The sequence below is a fragment of the Camelus dromedarius genome, chromosome 4 (assembly GCF_036321535.1).
Source record: "Camelus dromedarius isolate mCamDro1 chromosome 4, mCamDro1.pat, whole genome shotgun sequence".
Taxonomy (NCBI): domain Eukaryota; kingdom Metazoa; phylum Chordata; class Mammalia; order Artiodactyla; family Camelidae; genus Camelus; species Camelus dromedarius.
The window spans coordinates 31699644-31712630 of NC_087439.1; the positions used below are offsets into that span (position 1 = coordinate 31699644).

At 44.0% G+C, this 12987-nt stretch overlaps 1 protein-coding gene across 4 annotated transcripts in view; it reads left to right on the forward strand.

The window, feature by feature from the left end:
- Positions 1–1931: 1931 nt before the first annotated feature.
- The window catches only part of FMNL2 (formin like 2), a 279240-nt gene continuing 268184 nt past the window's right edge, over positions 1932–12987 (forward strand). For 3 of the 4 annotated variants that reach the window (XM_064484782.1, XM_031451403.2, XM_064484783.1), the window contains exon 1: positions 1932–2491. In XM_064484782.1, the coding sequence (XP_064340852.1) occupies positions 2375–2491 (117 nt within the window). In that variant the 5' untranslated portion in view covers positions 1932–2374. The remainder of the gene's footprint in view (positions 2492–12987) is intronic. The other variant, XM_064484781.1, reaches the window with a different exon arrangement.

Below are 12987 nucleotides of genomic sequence, written 5' to 3' on the forward strand. Positions count from 1 at the left end.
ACCTCTTCTAAGAATAAATAAATAAACCTAATTACCTCCCCCTACCAAAAAATAAAACTTGGAACACATTAAAAAAAAAAGAGAGAAATACAAATTATGAGCTATAGAAGCATGAAGGGAGAAATTATATAAGTGCTGTTTAAATGTGATAAGACTTAAGGGGAGGAAAAGGTTCTGGTTACTGGGAGGAATATGGCTGGAAGAAGTCATAAATGTAATAAAAAAAAGGATTTCTCAACTGCAGAAAAGAATTCCAGCTTTTCCATCTAGGCGGACAACCCTGTGGGTGGTTTTGTGAGTCAATCAGATCCAAAGTATATGTCTAGAGATTACAGAGAAAATAAATACATTTGTGGGTCAGAAATGTCTCACTTGGTCTGAACTAACTGCTTTTCTTTCTTACTCATTTTCACTAGTTGGGGTGTGTGTATCCCTGTTTTTCTTTCTTTGATTGCTAACACATTTACTATTAACTCTGAAAAAGTGTAATTTTAGATATATTGATTGCATTTATTCAGATTTTTAAGTTGAATTTATTTGTACTGGCTCCCTTCTTTAAAAATAATTATAAGTGGTTTACTTACGAGACTATACACACCCAATGTATTTGCGTGTATATCTGCTCTGTAGGCTTTTGGTAAAAGTCACTTGTCAGTTCAACAAATAGTCACTGAACAACGACTATGCTCAAGGCATCTTGGGATTTATAATGCTGAATGAAACATAGTCCTTGATGCTTGAGTTGAGTGTGTTACCTCATCCAGAAGCAGTTGCTTTTAAATGAGAGTAACAATCCTGGTTTCTTATCAGAACTACCTGGGGAGCTTGTTAAAAATACACCTGCCTAGGCCCCAGCTCTCAGCTTAGGGAAATTCTGATAATAGTCAGGGCCCATGGTGCGTGCAGTTTTAACAAGCAGCTCCCCAAGTGAATCTGATACACCAACCAGGATTAAGAAACATTGCTTTAAGCTAAAAAAAGGACTGATTGCAGGAGGTCAGCCACAAGCCAACCAGGTGAGTGTCCTTGAAATCTACAACATGAGCAGCTGGCTCGAGTTGTTTATAAGGCTGTTTCTCTCTATTTCTATTGCTTCGGAATGGGTAGCTATAGTCTGAAAAGCACCTGGAACAAGATTGTTCTAGAGGAATAAGATAGCTATAGCCAAAGACCATCTCCAAAGCCTCCCCAAGCACTCTGTCCTTATTTCTGTCTCACACAAAACATGGTTATTTATGTAAATTTTCTCCTTCACTAGATTGGAAAGTATTCCAGAGCAGGAGCAATCCTCTTTCTCTAGCTAAGGAACACAGTAACATACATAATAGCTACTTGACAGGTGTTTGCTTTGAATTGAATTGAATCCTTCTCATTCCAACTCTTCGGGTCTGACTGTATATTTATCTATCCATAGTGCATATTTATAAATATCCATAAAAGTATATGTTTGTTTATAAAAATATTTCAATATATGTGATTGAAACATACATAGGTAGAACATTAAAACAAGCACCCCTGGACCCACATCCCAGTTTATGAAATAGGATGTTCCCAATATACCCTTGAGGTCTCCTGTTGAACTAGATCCTATTGCAGTATCAGGGTCCTTAATTTAAATCACAACGCGTGCATTCAATCATTGATTATTCATTCATTTGCCAAATGTGCCTACTAAGTGTCAGAATAACGTAGACGAGGTAGTTCTTCTGTTGGAGTGAGGGGATGGTCAAAAGTGACAAACTCTTTGCAGATGTGTGCACACTACCTGTTTCAAGCGGGTCCTAACCCCGCCTGGCCCTCCAGAGCGGGCGTGGTTTCTGCGCGCGGACACTTTGGGCCGAGACTACGCGTCCCGGCAATCCGCGGGGCGAGTGGGCGGAGCCGGGCCGGGGGCGGGGGCCGGGCGAGAGGGGGCATTGTGTCGGGAGCGCGGAGCCGCATTTGTCTGCTCGAGGTGCTGGCCGAGCAAGCGTCGTGTTCGCCGGCGTTGAGCTGAAGTGTCAGCGGCGGCCACGGCCCGGGCGGGAGACCAAGTCGGATCAACCACGCGCCCGCTGGCCGCAATCGCTGGCAGGGGGCGGCGTGCCAGCGGAGCAACATGCAGATAGGCGCTCGGCGCTCTGACGACCCTTCCCGAGGAAAAGAGGCCAGGGCGGTGCTGGGGCGGAGGGGAGCATGAGGGAGGCCGGGGGGTGGCTCGGCTTCGAGCGCTGCTAGGGAGCGGCGCACTCTGCACACTCGCCGGGGCGCAGCAGAGGGCGGGGAACCCGGCAGGTCGCGCCAGCGGGCGGGAGCCGACCGCCGGGAGCTGTTCTGATTTCCGACGCGGACGCCAGGGGCCCGGAGCAGCCCCCAGCCCCGCCGTGCAGCCAACATGGGCAACGCGGGGAGCATGGATTCGCAGCAGACTGATTTTAGGGCGCACAGCGTGCCTTTGAAGCTGCCGATGCCCGAGCCAGGTGAACTGGAGGAGCGATTTGCCATCGTGCTGGTGAGTGCGCGGCGGCGGCCGGGAGCAGGGCCCCGGGGCCCCCGGCCGGGCGGTGCAGCTGACCCCCGCCCCTTCCCCTTCTCCCTGCGTCTGGAGCAAGCCTCCAGTCCCAAGGGGGAGGCTCCCACCTTCCTCATTGTGGCCTCCACTGCCTCCTCTCCTCCCTCTTTCGACCTCCGTGCGCTCAGCCTTCTCAGGGTCCCGGGATGGGGCCGGTGACTCGGGGTTGGCCGCTTGGCCGGCCCCGAACCCATTGTCTGGCAGGAGAGGCATCTCGCCGCGCGTGTGCCCGGGAGGTGCGGCGTGGGCGTGAAGGGAAGGTGGCGCGGACTGGGGAGGAGGGGACGACGAGCTGCTAAGGCTTTTTGTTTAAGAAAAAAAAAATCCTTGCAAACCCTGGGTCCTCGCGGACCATACCGCGAGCGCCCAGGCCGGGGCCTGCGGGGTCCGGGGCAGACGGGCGCATGTGGCGGGCCAGGGGCGCCGCGCCGGGCTGTGCGCTAAGGCGAACTTGGAGGCGGACGTATTGGCTTGGCGGAGGGGAGCTCCCCGAAAAGGGAGAGAAGGAAACCCTCGGCAGTGCGGCGGCCCCATCCCTAAGCAAGGAGGGAGACATCTGAAACCCAGACGAGAAAGAAGCCTCGCCTCAGCGCGTTCCTTTTGGTCCTAAATCTTAAACCACAAAAATGTGCAGTTTTGCGGGGACGTGTTGCGAGCTGTCCTGACTCCAAGGGCGACCCCTTCCCTCCCCCAGCTCACCCAGTCAGGTCCCTGGCTCCCTCCCGAAGTTCGCTTCTCCTAGTTTTCCAGCTTCTCAAATGTGAGACACTGAAGACTCCCTTCTTTCTCCTTTTCCTCTGGGACTAAGTTTCTGGGCCCCTCCCAGCCAGAGGCTGTCAGTGCTGTGAGCTCAGGAGGGTGTGGCGGCCTCCCCTCACCCCAGCCAGAGTCTGTACAGCACTTGGTTCCCAAACTTCGAGTTTTAGTGCCCCAGCCTCTTGTAAGGGATGCTGGAAGGGATCAGGCAAGATCGGACGCGTTCCTTATTACTTACATTTGCATATTTCCCTTTCCCTAGCTAGTTACCCCTGAACTCCACAGTGTTAGGCAGCAGGAGAAACTTGGGCTCGAGGCAACTGAATTTTGCGTCTGCGTGCGCGTTTTTGGCATGTAACCTCAGAACTTTGGGAAAGGACCCGAGTCTAATCACTGGGACGTTTAAATTGCCTTTCTTCAGGCCTTATAAAGGAGCTGGTTTGATATAGGGAATAGCGTTTGGAGATGGCAGGTTAGCTTTGTGCTCTCTGGAAGCTTTTTCATGCCACCTGGAAACTGCTGTGGCAGTCGGGAGATAGATGAGGCTGCTTGCCTTGCTTTGCATCTTCTGTGATCTCCCACAGCTGCTCCCACTGTTGTGCAGAATGAGACACTCTGAAATGAAACAGCATAGGCTTAATTAGTTTTCAAGGCAGCCTGGGTGCACACTTGACCTGTCTTTCCAGGGACAAACCTTTTAAATTCTAAATTTGTTGTCTTCCTGCCAGACAACATGGTTCTTCCCTCCTAGCTCTGGATTTTCTGTCTTTCCATCCATGCTGTGCTGGAGTGTGTGTATGTACACACTTGAAGTAGAAGGGCCAGTGACACAGAAAAGTCAGATAATAACAATGCAATTAAGTTTTCAACTGGGATATCATGTTTTGTGTGAGCTTTCAGTTACCTTGCTGATTAATAACACATGGAATGAATTGATCTTTAGAAAAATAATGCCTCTTTGCTAACATGGTGGATTTGTGTTACTATTAAGTCTAGCAGTCACAAATTTAGTATGTAGAAACTCATGATTCTACATCACAAGCTCCTTGGGGCATTGGTTGGTTTTGTGACTACTTTTACTCTATTGTGTGTCACATACCATTACTGGATGTGGTTCCTTTCTTAATTGTTTACAATATTTTAAGCCTTTCGAAACAGACAAATAACAAAACCAAACAATACTAGGCTAACCTTTTTTGGACTGAGACAAAGCTTTTGGGAAAGTCTCAGCTTGGGGCTCTCTTGTTAGGGATACACTTGAACCATTGATGTAGTGGTTAATGTAAGTCTCCCTCGTCAGCCCCAGCTGCTCTTTGAAAAACCTGTAAGGAGTTAAATGGAATCTTCTTTATGGGCTGATAGAAGTACAGAGTTAATGGTGACTTCTCTTGTCAGTTTTTTTCTGAAGTGGTGCATGTGATGCTCTCAACTGTACTTTTCTTCATGAATTGCTTAAGAAATCAGCTCAAACCATTTAATTCAAGCTCGAAGGACAAATTGTAGTTGGTAATGTTTAAAGTATATATATATGGAGGAATTCGCTGCCCTGAGACAGTAGGAATCATGTTGGCATTATTGATATTAGTTTTATTTTCCTATATGATAAAGATCATCTGAGTGGGAGGAAAACAGGGTAGTAATACTGTACAGAAAAATATACAAGCATCTCATTGTAAGTATGGCTTACATCAATAATTAATGAGCCATTTCAGGCATGGAAAACATTCCTTTTAGCCTACCCCTCCCAACTCTAGAATATTTAAAACATTGGGGAAGAGTAAATAAAAATGTAAATGACAGCAGTCCATCTATTTCTGGAAAATCTTAAGAGACCAAACCCACTCAATGAATCTTCATCGGTCCATACGACTTAAATTGTATGTATCTAAAAAATTGGTATGAATGGGAAGATGAGAGAGTAAAAGATAGCTGAGTTAAGATTAGTGGAGGGATAAACTTTAAAAAATAAGTTTTTTATGGGGAAGAATGGGATTTGTGAATAGAGATTTGAGTTACTGAACTTCCTGTAATTAGTGACTAGTAAAAACTGGATCCACATTTTAGGAGCTTAATCCTCCTACGGCATCTCCTCCCACTCTGAACTTGTCTTCAGCATTATTACAATAATAGTTATAAAACTAATATTTAAAAAGATTACTGACTCCTTGTGCATTTAACTATTTGCATCCTTGGACCTTCCTATCAGGTAGAGCTGTAAGTTGATACGCCTTTGTGTACCATGTTTGTTACAATCTCTAGAAGTGTTTCATAAATTATAAATTCAATCATCTACTTAAATCTTGTTCCTTTAAGGTGTATATATTATGTGTATTTTACAGGTAACATTGGCCTATATTTTGGGGGTCCCATATGTTTATTATCCATATGGCTCTCCATTGTATTTGTTAAACATTGTCTAATTGTTGGGAATACATACACACACTTCCATGTCCTTTATTTTCAAAGATGGTGCGATGAAGGTGATTTTTGGGTGTTGTGAGCAATTGATGGTCTTTATCCAAGAATACTGCTTTGGACATTAGATTCTCCTTTTATTGTTCACTAATTTTTGACTTACAGTCCCTGTTGACGACTTAAAATCTAAGCCCCTCAATTCCTTTGTTGAGCTATCCTAAGGATCCTTTTTGAGTTTCAGAGGAAAAGATAATTGTAAGCCCTCCATCCTGGCTGCCATATCTGTGAGATAGCAGATGTCAGGCTTCTCTGCAAACAGATTTAAAAAGACAGGTTAGGAAGTGTTGGTTTAGGGCAGTATTATGTTTAGTACCAGGAACCGCTTTGGTGTGTGATTAATTTGAGTCATTGTCCTTTTCAGTTTGTTTCTTGGCCTGAGGTTGAATGTAGTCATTGTACTGATGAAGAAGTGGGAACGTTTTCTGAACATCTACTATGAATGTACCCTATGCTTACATTGAATCCTCTCAGTAACGCCAGCGATCAGCAACATTACAGATGAGGAAATTAAGATTACCTAAATTGCCTGAAGCCATGCAGTTATTGAATAACCAATCTAGGATTTTAACTCAGAGTTGGATTTCTGCTCCCCATCACTACCTCCCCCTCCATTATATTATGCTTCCTTAGACCTAGAACTGGAAAGAAAGGAAGAAAGAAAGCAGGGCTGGAACCAGCAATAAAGCTGTTAAAATCCTCAATCTGCTAAGTGCAAGTTTCAAACTATAAAATTGGCAGAAATTTCTTAGAAGTGACCCAAGTGCAGTGTATTTGATATTTCTCTTTAGATGTCATCCATTTTGGCATCTTCACTGTGCTGTTCTATTTTCAGGCATGAAGTTAAATATTGATTTGGTTCAAAAGTATACTCTTCAGTTTTTCCTTTCAAGGCAGTTGGGAAGTTTAGGTCTCCGGAATCAGCAGGGAAAGACAGTCCATCCATGCAATGCATACACTCCAAATGTAATTACTTGTGAAAGGGACAAGGAAGGTCAAGTTTTAACATTTAAGTTTCTTTCCCTCTGCAAGGTGTTATTCCCTTTCAATCACTTCCAAGGAGAGCTTTTGCCATGAAGTGTGCTGAGCAGATGGATGGGTGGGAGTGTAGTCAGGCTATTATCGGATGCAGGCTGGTTTGTTTTCTCACTTGCTTTCTCCTGTTGAGAGGGAAAGGAGATAGAAAAGAGGGTTGGGTGGAGTGTTGTCACTTTGAGCCCATACAATCTCATCTAGGCAGTAACCCCCTGAGCTGTTTTACTCTCCAGGGACTGTATGCTTAAGGATGGTGCTTTTCATCATTCTCAGGGTGCATTTCCGCCCCCAATAATACCAATAAAAACTGTGAAGATATGTTTGGGTATCAAGGATAGGAGTTGATCAAAGGCTGTCCTCTGAATTGCAAATGTTTGGCTCCAGTGAGAAACTGGCAGCAAGGTAAACTGATGAAACCTGGGGGAGAGAAGGTACACGTGCCCTTAAACCCTTAAGTGATAAGAATTACTTTCACTTGTGGCCTTTGATTTAGCAAACAGCATCAGCCCGAGAGTGGGAAACCTAATTCCTAAATCATACCTGCTGCACCGGCTTGGGCAAGTCAACTCTTTCCTCCAGCCTGTGGTTTTCCTCCTCTGTAAATAGGAATACAATTTGACAAAACTGTTAGGGTGGTCATGAGACTTTTGAAATCATAGCACTTGGAAGTGTAAAATTTCTGGAGCATGATTATGGTGGTCCATTAGCTGACTTTTCATTGTGAAGATCTTTTGTGTAGAAAAAGAGTGTAGCTTTATTCTGTGTGATCTAGAGAGATTTTCCAGGGTCATTGACTGAAAGTCACATAAGCATAAGGAAAAGTGTTCTAACATTTAGAGCTGTCAAAAAATGGGGAGTGAGCCTCCCATTAGAGTTGCTCAGACAGGAGCTGTATGAAAAATATTGATAATTGAAGGGTCTTTCCAAACCCAGGATCTAGCCAGTGCATTGTTGGCTTCGGGTGGTGCCGTGCTTGGGGTGAGCCTGCTACCTGCAGGTTTCAGGCATAGCATTAGAGCACCTGAGAGTGGGGAGGGGTCTCCTTGGAGGTTTTTCCTGGGCTTAAAGAAGAAAAAAAGTAGTATAGGCTCATGCTTATTCTGGAAATTCACTTGACTTTATGAAAACCATTGCCTGAAGGATCTGGTTTTCATGAACTGTGCTTCTGGTCATTCTTAGGGCTGGGGGTAAGGCCAAGGTGAAGTGGGCTGCCTGGCCCTTGTACCTGATGTGAAAAGTGGCCGGTGAAAGAGGCACTGATTCCAGATGATTGTCTCTTCTTTGCAAGAGAGCACTGGTACCTGGAATCCTCCTAGAAATAAATCAGTGAATCCTTATAAAAGAACAGACTGGAACTGCTTAGGAGGGAGAGTGGGTTTCAAGCTGTGCAGCTGTTTGGCAGGCCCCCCATCTCAGAGTGGCTTTTGCACTCCACAGTGGGGATACCTTTCCACCTTCCTCCATTGCAAGAAGTGCATCCCTAGACTTCTGGGTCCTGGTTTCTGTAGAGGCTTCGTTCTTGGTTCTCACCTACTTGAACTCTGCAGGCAGAGGTAACTCATCTCCTGTTTTCTTCCCTTTAAAATGGTGTCTGCTCATACTGCAGGGTGATCTTCAAACCCTCCCTGCTTTCAACATATCACCAAGGACTACTCAGTTGCCAGCGGCTAGGATACGATTTGGAAGCAATGTCTAGGGAAGAGCTGGTAGGCCAGAGTGCTGCCTCATGAGCTCTGATTCAGCTGAGGCCCACACATGTGGACCAGGAAGGCTGGGAATCCCTCAGTTGGGAAACACCAAGTTCCTCCTTGGTGGTATCGAATGTATTTGATGTAGACAGACAGAAATGAACTTTCTTTTCACATTCTTAAAAAAACTGACAAAGGAAACATGACCAGTGGTATCAGAACTCTTGGGTGGGCACCTTATCACAGACTTTTTATAGTTTCTAGGGCACACCAAAGCTGTTCCCCTGACCACATCTTCAGCATTCTTGTGCAGCCTGGAACTGACTTTAGTGACTCTTATTTCACATGTAACCTTAGTCCACTTTCTTCTTTGCTGAAGAAGCTTTGTTGCGTTGATAAGTCGCTATATCCATTGCCACAGAAGCTGAAAGCTTTGAGGTGTTTAGACTTTACTGTCATCTCCCTTGACAGACTTCTGTGTGGTAGATGATGCTCCTGGCCTGGTTTATCCCCAAAGCTTGGGAAAGGTGTCAGGTCGTTCACACATGGGTCCTGTGCCTGGAGCTGGTCACTCTCACCTGCTTCAAGTTCTGCCTTGAGTTGACAGTTTGCTCAGGAACTTGCTTTCTCTTCCTTGTTTTTCTTTTTTTCCAGTGGAAGTTTGGCTCAGCACTTTATGTAAGGGAGGGTGACAAAGGGGTTGACAAGCTAAAGCAATGCTTCTAGAACTTGGCTACGTATAGACCTCACCTGAGACCCTCAAAAAAGACAGATGCTTGGGTCCCACTCCCTGAGATTCTGGTAAGTTTGTCTGGAGTGTGACCTGGGCATCAGGAATTTTAAAAGCCTCTTGGGATAGTTAAATGTGTAGCCCTGGTTGGAAGTCATGTGCTTGAGCCATGAGTGGTTTTCCTTCTTTTCCTATCTGCCCCAAAGGCCAAGCATAAGAGTCTAAACCACAGTGAAAATATAGAGGAATTAGGCAAAGTTGAGAAGGATTTAAAGAAGAAAAAAAAAAGGCTCCTAAAGATATTTGAGTCAACAAAAAACACCAAGATGAAACATAGAGAAGAGATGGAGTGAAGCCTGTTGAATATTACTTATTTAACTGTGCTTTTAAGAAATGACCATCAAATAATCATAATGACAATTTGTAGAGGAAGTTCTGTATATTATAGCTGAAGAGTGAACAGTGACCCTGAGGTGTACTTCTGGGGTAGAACAATCATTACATCAATTGGATTTTTGCTTAGGCCTCTGTTCTCAAGCCTAATTGTTTGTTGGTTCAGTGCAGGCCTTTTGCTTTGATCTCTGGTTTTACCACTTACAAAGACTTGATGAGCTTGGCTTCCCGGAGTGAAATTCAAATACACTTGTGAAATGTAAACAACATTCATTTATTAAGAATCCTATAATCAAGGCAAATTGGCATGCTTATATGAGCAATTAGCTTTGAGAATAGAAAGATAAATAGGATGCTAGGTCAAGAATGAGCTGATTGTTTTCAGTGCAAGACTCCAGTTATTTCTTTAATAGTTATAACATAAGCAAATAGACATTCCCCTCATTCATAATCTTTAGCATTTGTGATTTGGGGTTAGAGGGACAGTGTATGTAGTTTTCTGAACTGAGAGGGTAGAAGCAATTATTGTCTCATTTTCTAGAAATGTAAATCTTTCCGGGAAATGTTGGTAGTTGGTTTATGAGCAGATGAAACTTTCTTGTCCTTGGGAACAGGGCAAAAAAGAAGGTAGGGATTTCAATGAGAATATTAAAGAACAATGGAATTTTCTTTTGGTCAGAAGATTAAAACTATGGCTGTTTGACAGAGGCAGGAAGATTGAGAATAATCTCATCTGCCTTCAGTGAATAATGTTTTTCTTTGTGTGTGTGTGTGTGTGTGTGTATGTGTGTGCAGAAGGAAATATTAGAGTAACTAATAGAAGGAGAAGTTAGAACGTGATTGGATCTGCACCATGACAACATTGCTCTGTGAATTCAGTACCATCAAATGTCTCATTTGTGAAAGCTGGGGAACCAGTGTGCAAAGGTGAAGAATCCCGTGAATACGTTTGCAGGTCACTTTCAATTCTGTCCCTTCAAGTCCCCAATATGGTCAGCCTTGTGGTTCTTCCAAGGAAACTTTTCGTTTTTAGTGATAATCTTGATGACTTGGGATTCTTTATGCCCAAGGACTTCTGCCTAATGAACCTAGGAAGCCAATTCATTCAGTTTTACACGATGCTGCAAACTTGGCATTGGTGATTCCCCAGGACTTATCGCAAAATCATGATTCTGTTGCCAACTAATCAGGCCACCTAGACGTGAACCTTGGAGAGGCTTTTTAGAACTGTGGCCTCCTGGGTTTGTGGAACCAGTCAGGTTGCCAATGACCAGCCTCTCTAATGTCCTTTCACTGTAAAAGTTTTGAGTCTCAGGGTAGGCTTTTTGGAAAGGACTTATTTGGTTTAGAAATCTCCACATCATCTGTGAATGTACCAGGTCTCAGTCTTCGTTTAATGGAGTAATTCTTTAATATTAGACATCTATATTTTGTTTCCCCAATAATCATTAGAAATTCCATTTATTTTTCTATTAATCATGGAGAAATTGAAAAATTGCTTTTTTGGTGGTGGTTCTTTGTGATAATCTCTCCTAATCATCCTGAAAAAAATCTTTTTATTGACGGATAATATACAAACAGAAACAGACCTGTATCATAAATGCACAGCTGATGGATTTTCCCAAACTGTACACACTGTTGTAACCAGCCCTGAAATCAGGAATCATAATTTCAGTCTCCTTGTTTCCCTTCAAACATACTCTGACTTGACTTCTTGCCTCCCCAGCCACAGTCGCTCACCAGAACTTACTTTCCCAGTGGCCAGACTTCCTTGGAAGAAAATAGGCCACAAGATCGTGCCTCGTGGTCTAATTGTAAATGACTCTAACCGTGAGGTTTCCACCACTTCCTTTGAGAGGTTTCCTCAGTCCAAGTAGACCTAGCCATTAGGAAATATTGCCACTACAGCATCATCTGCTGCTTTGGTTATTATCACCATTGGTAACACAACGCTGGGGTTTTCGTTTTTTTGGGGTTTTTTTGTATTTGTATAGTATCTCTGTTTTTTGTAATACTGAGAAGAACATATTTTGACTTGTGTTTCTAGAATAAAGCATGAGTCGGGGAGGGATTTCTAGAGTGGAAAAGAGCATTTGCCCCTTTGGGTTTCAATACTTGGAATTAGGTACTTGCAAATATAGGTTTTGTGTATTGACTTTCAAGCCTAAGTTTCAGCCTTTAGCTGTTGTCATCTTGATGGTTCTTCTGAAATATTAAAAAGTATAAGCTTGCGAATTTCATCTTCCAGTTCAATTTTCCATCAAAACCCTGTTAGATTATTCCAGACGTTGACTAGTTTGAGAGGCTCTTTGGCCTCTGATCTTCTGTAACCCCTTCCCCCTGCCTGCTTTCTCACTGAAGACGCCCACAGTCTAGCCAGACCCACCTTCTCTCTTTTCCTTATAAGACCCTGACGTGAAGTTTGCTTTATCTCTGTCCACAGAACAGGCTTGTACTTTCCCTTCACTATGTCTTTTCTCACGTGAAGCTCCTGCATATTATGTACCCCTTTGCTTCTCTGCTTGTTAAAATTATAGCTAGCCGTCAAGGCTCTTCTGAAGTCCCACCTCTTCTCCCTGTCCTTGCAGACCCACACCAGCTTGAGGGAGGTGGGAAAAACAACTCTCCTTTCTTTGATCTCTTTAGAGTATGAATCATTTCTCTTACTTATGAGGCCCTGGATTAAATATCATCTTGTGTGAGGTGTGATTAAAATAAGGGGATCCTTTTATGTGTAGCTTTATAGTCACTTATGACACTCTCAGCCATCTGTTGATTTTCTTGTTTTATTTGCTGGTTCACATTGTGGGCTACTGGAAGACAAGGATCCCATCTAACAGATCCTGGAAGCTTCTTCTCCAACACAGTGCTTGGCCCAGGGAAGGGTCTTTGCAGGTAATTACTGACTTGATCAGAGAACGGCACCCACTGAAACAGGCCTGAGGATTGAGTAACTGCTCCAGGGGCCTATTTAACTGACTCTACTGGGCTGACTATAAATTGCACATAACTTGCCTTTGTGTTGAAACGACACTTTGTCACCGATTCTCACTCATCTTGGTATCCCCCATATCACTTGACTGTAGTAGGTGCCCAAGAACACTAAGCGTTCAGTGATGATAAGCTGGCATCATCATGCTTTGCCTGACTCCTTATGGAAAGCTGGTGAATTAAGAGAAGAGGAAGAGGGCAGTGGAAATGGCCAAAGGAAATCCATGGTTTTTCACGGTCACTGAAGCAGACGGGTGTGTCATGATGCCCTGTCATCAAGTGAGGAGTAGCACAGTAGCCTAGGGGTGTCTTAAAGTAAAAAAGTCCTTCATGGTATTCCCTCTGCTATTGGGAGTGAGTCAGGTTTCAGT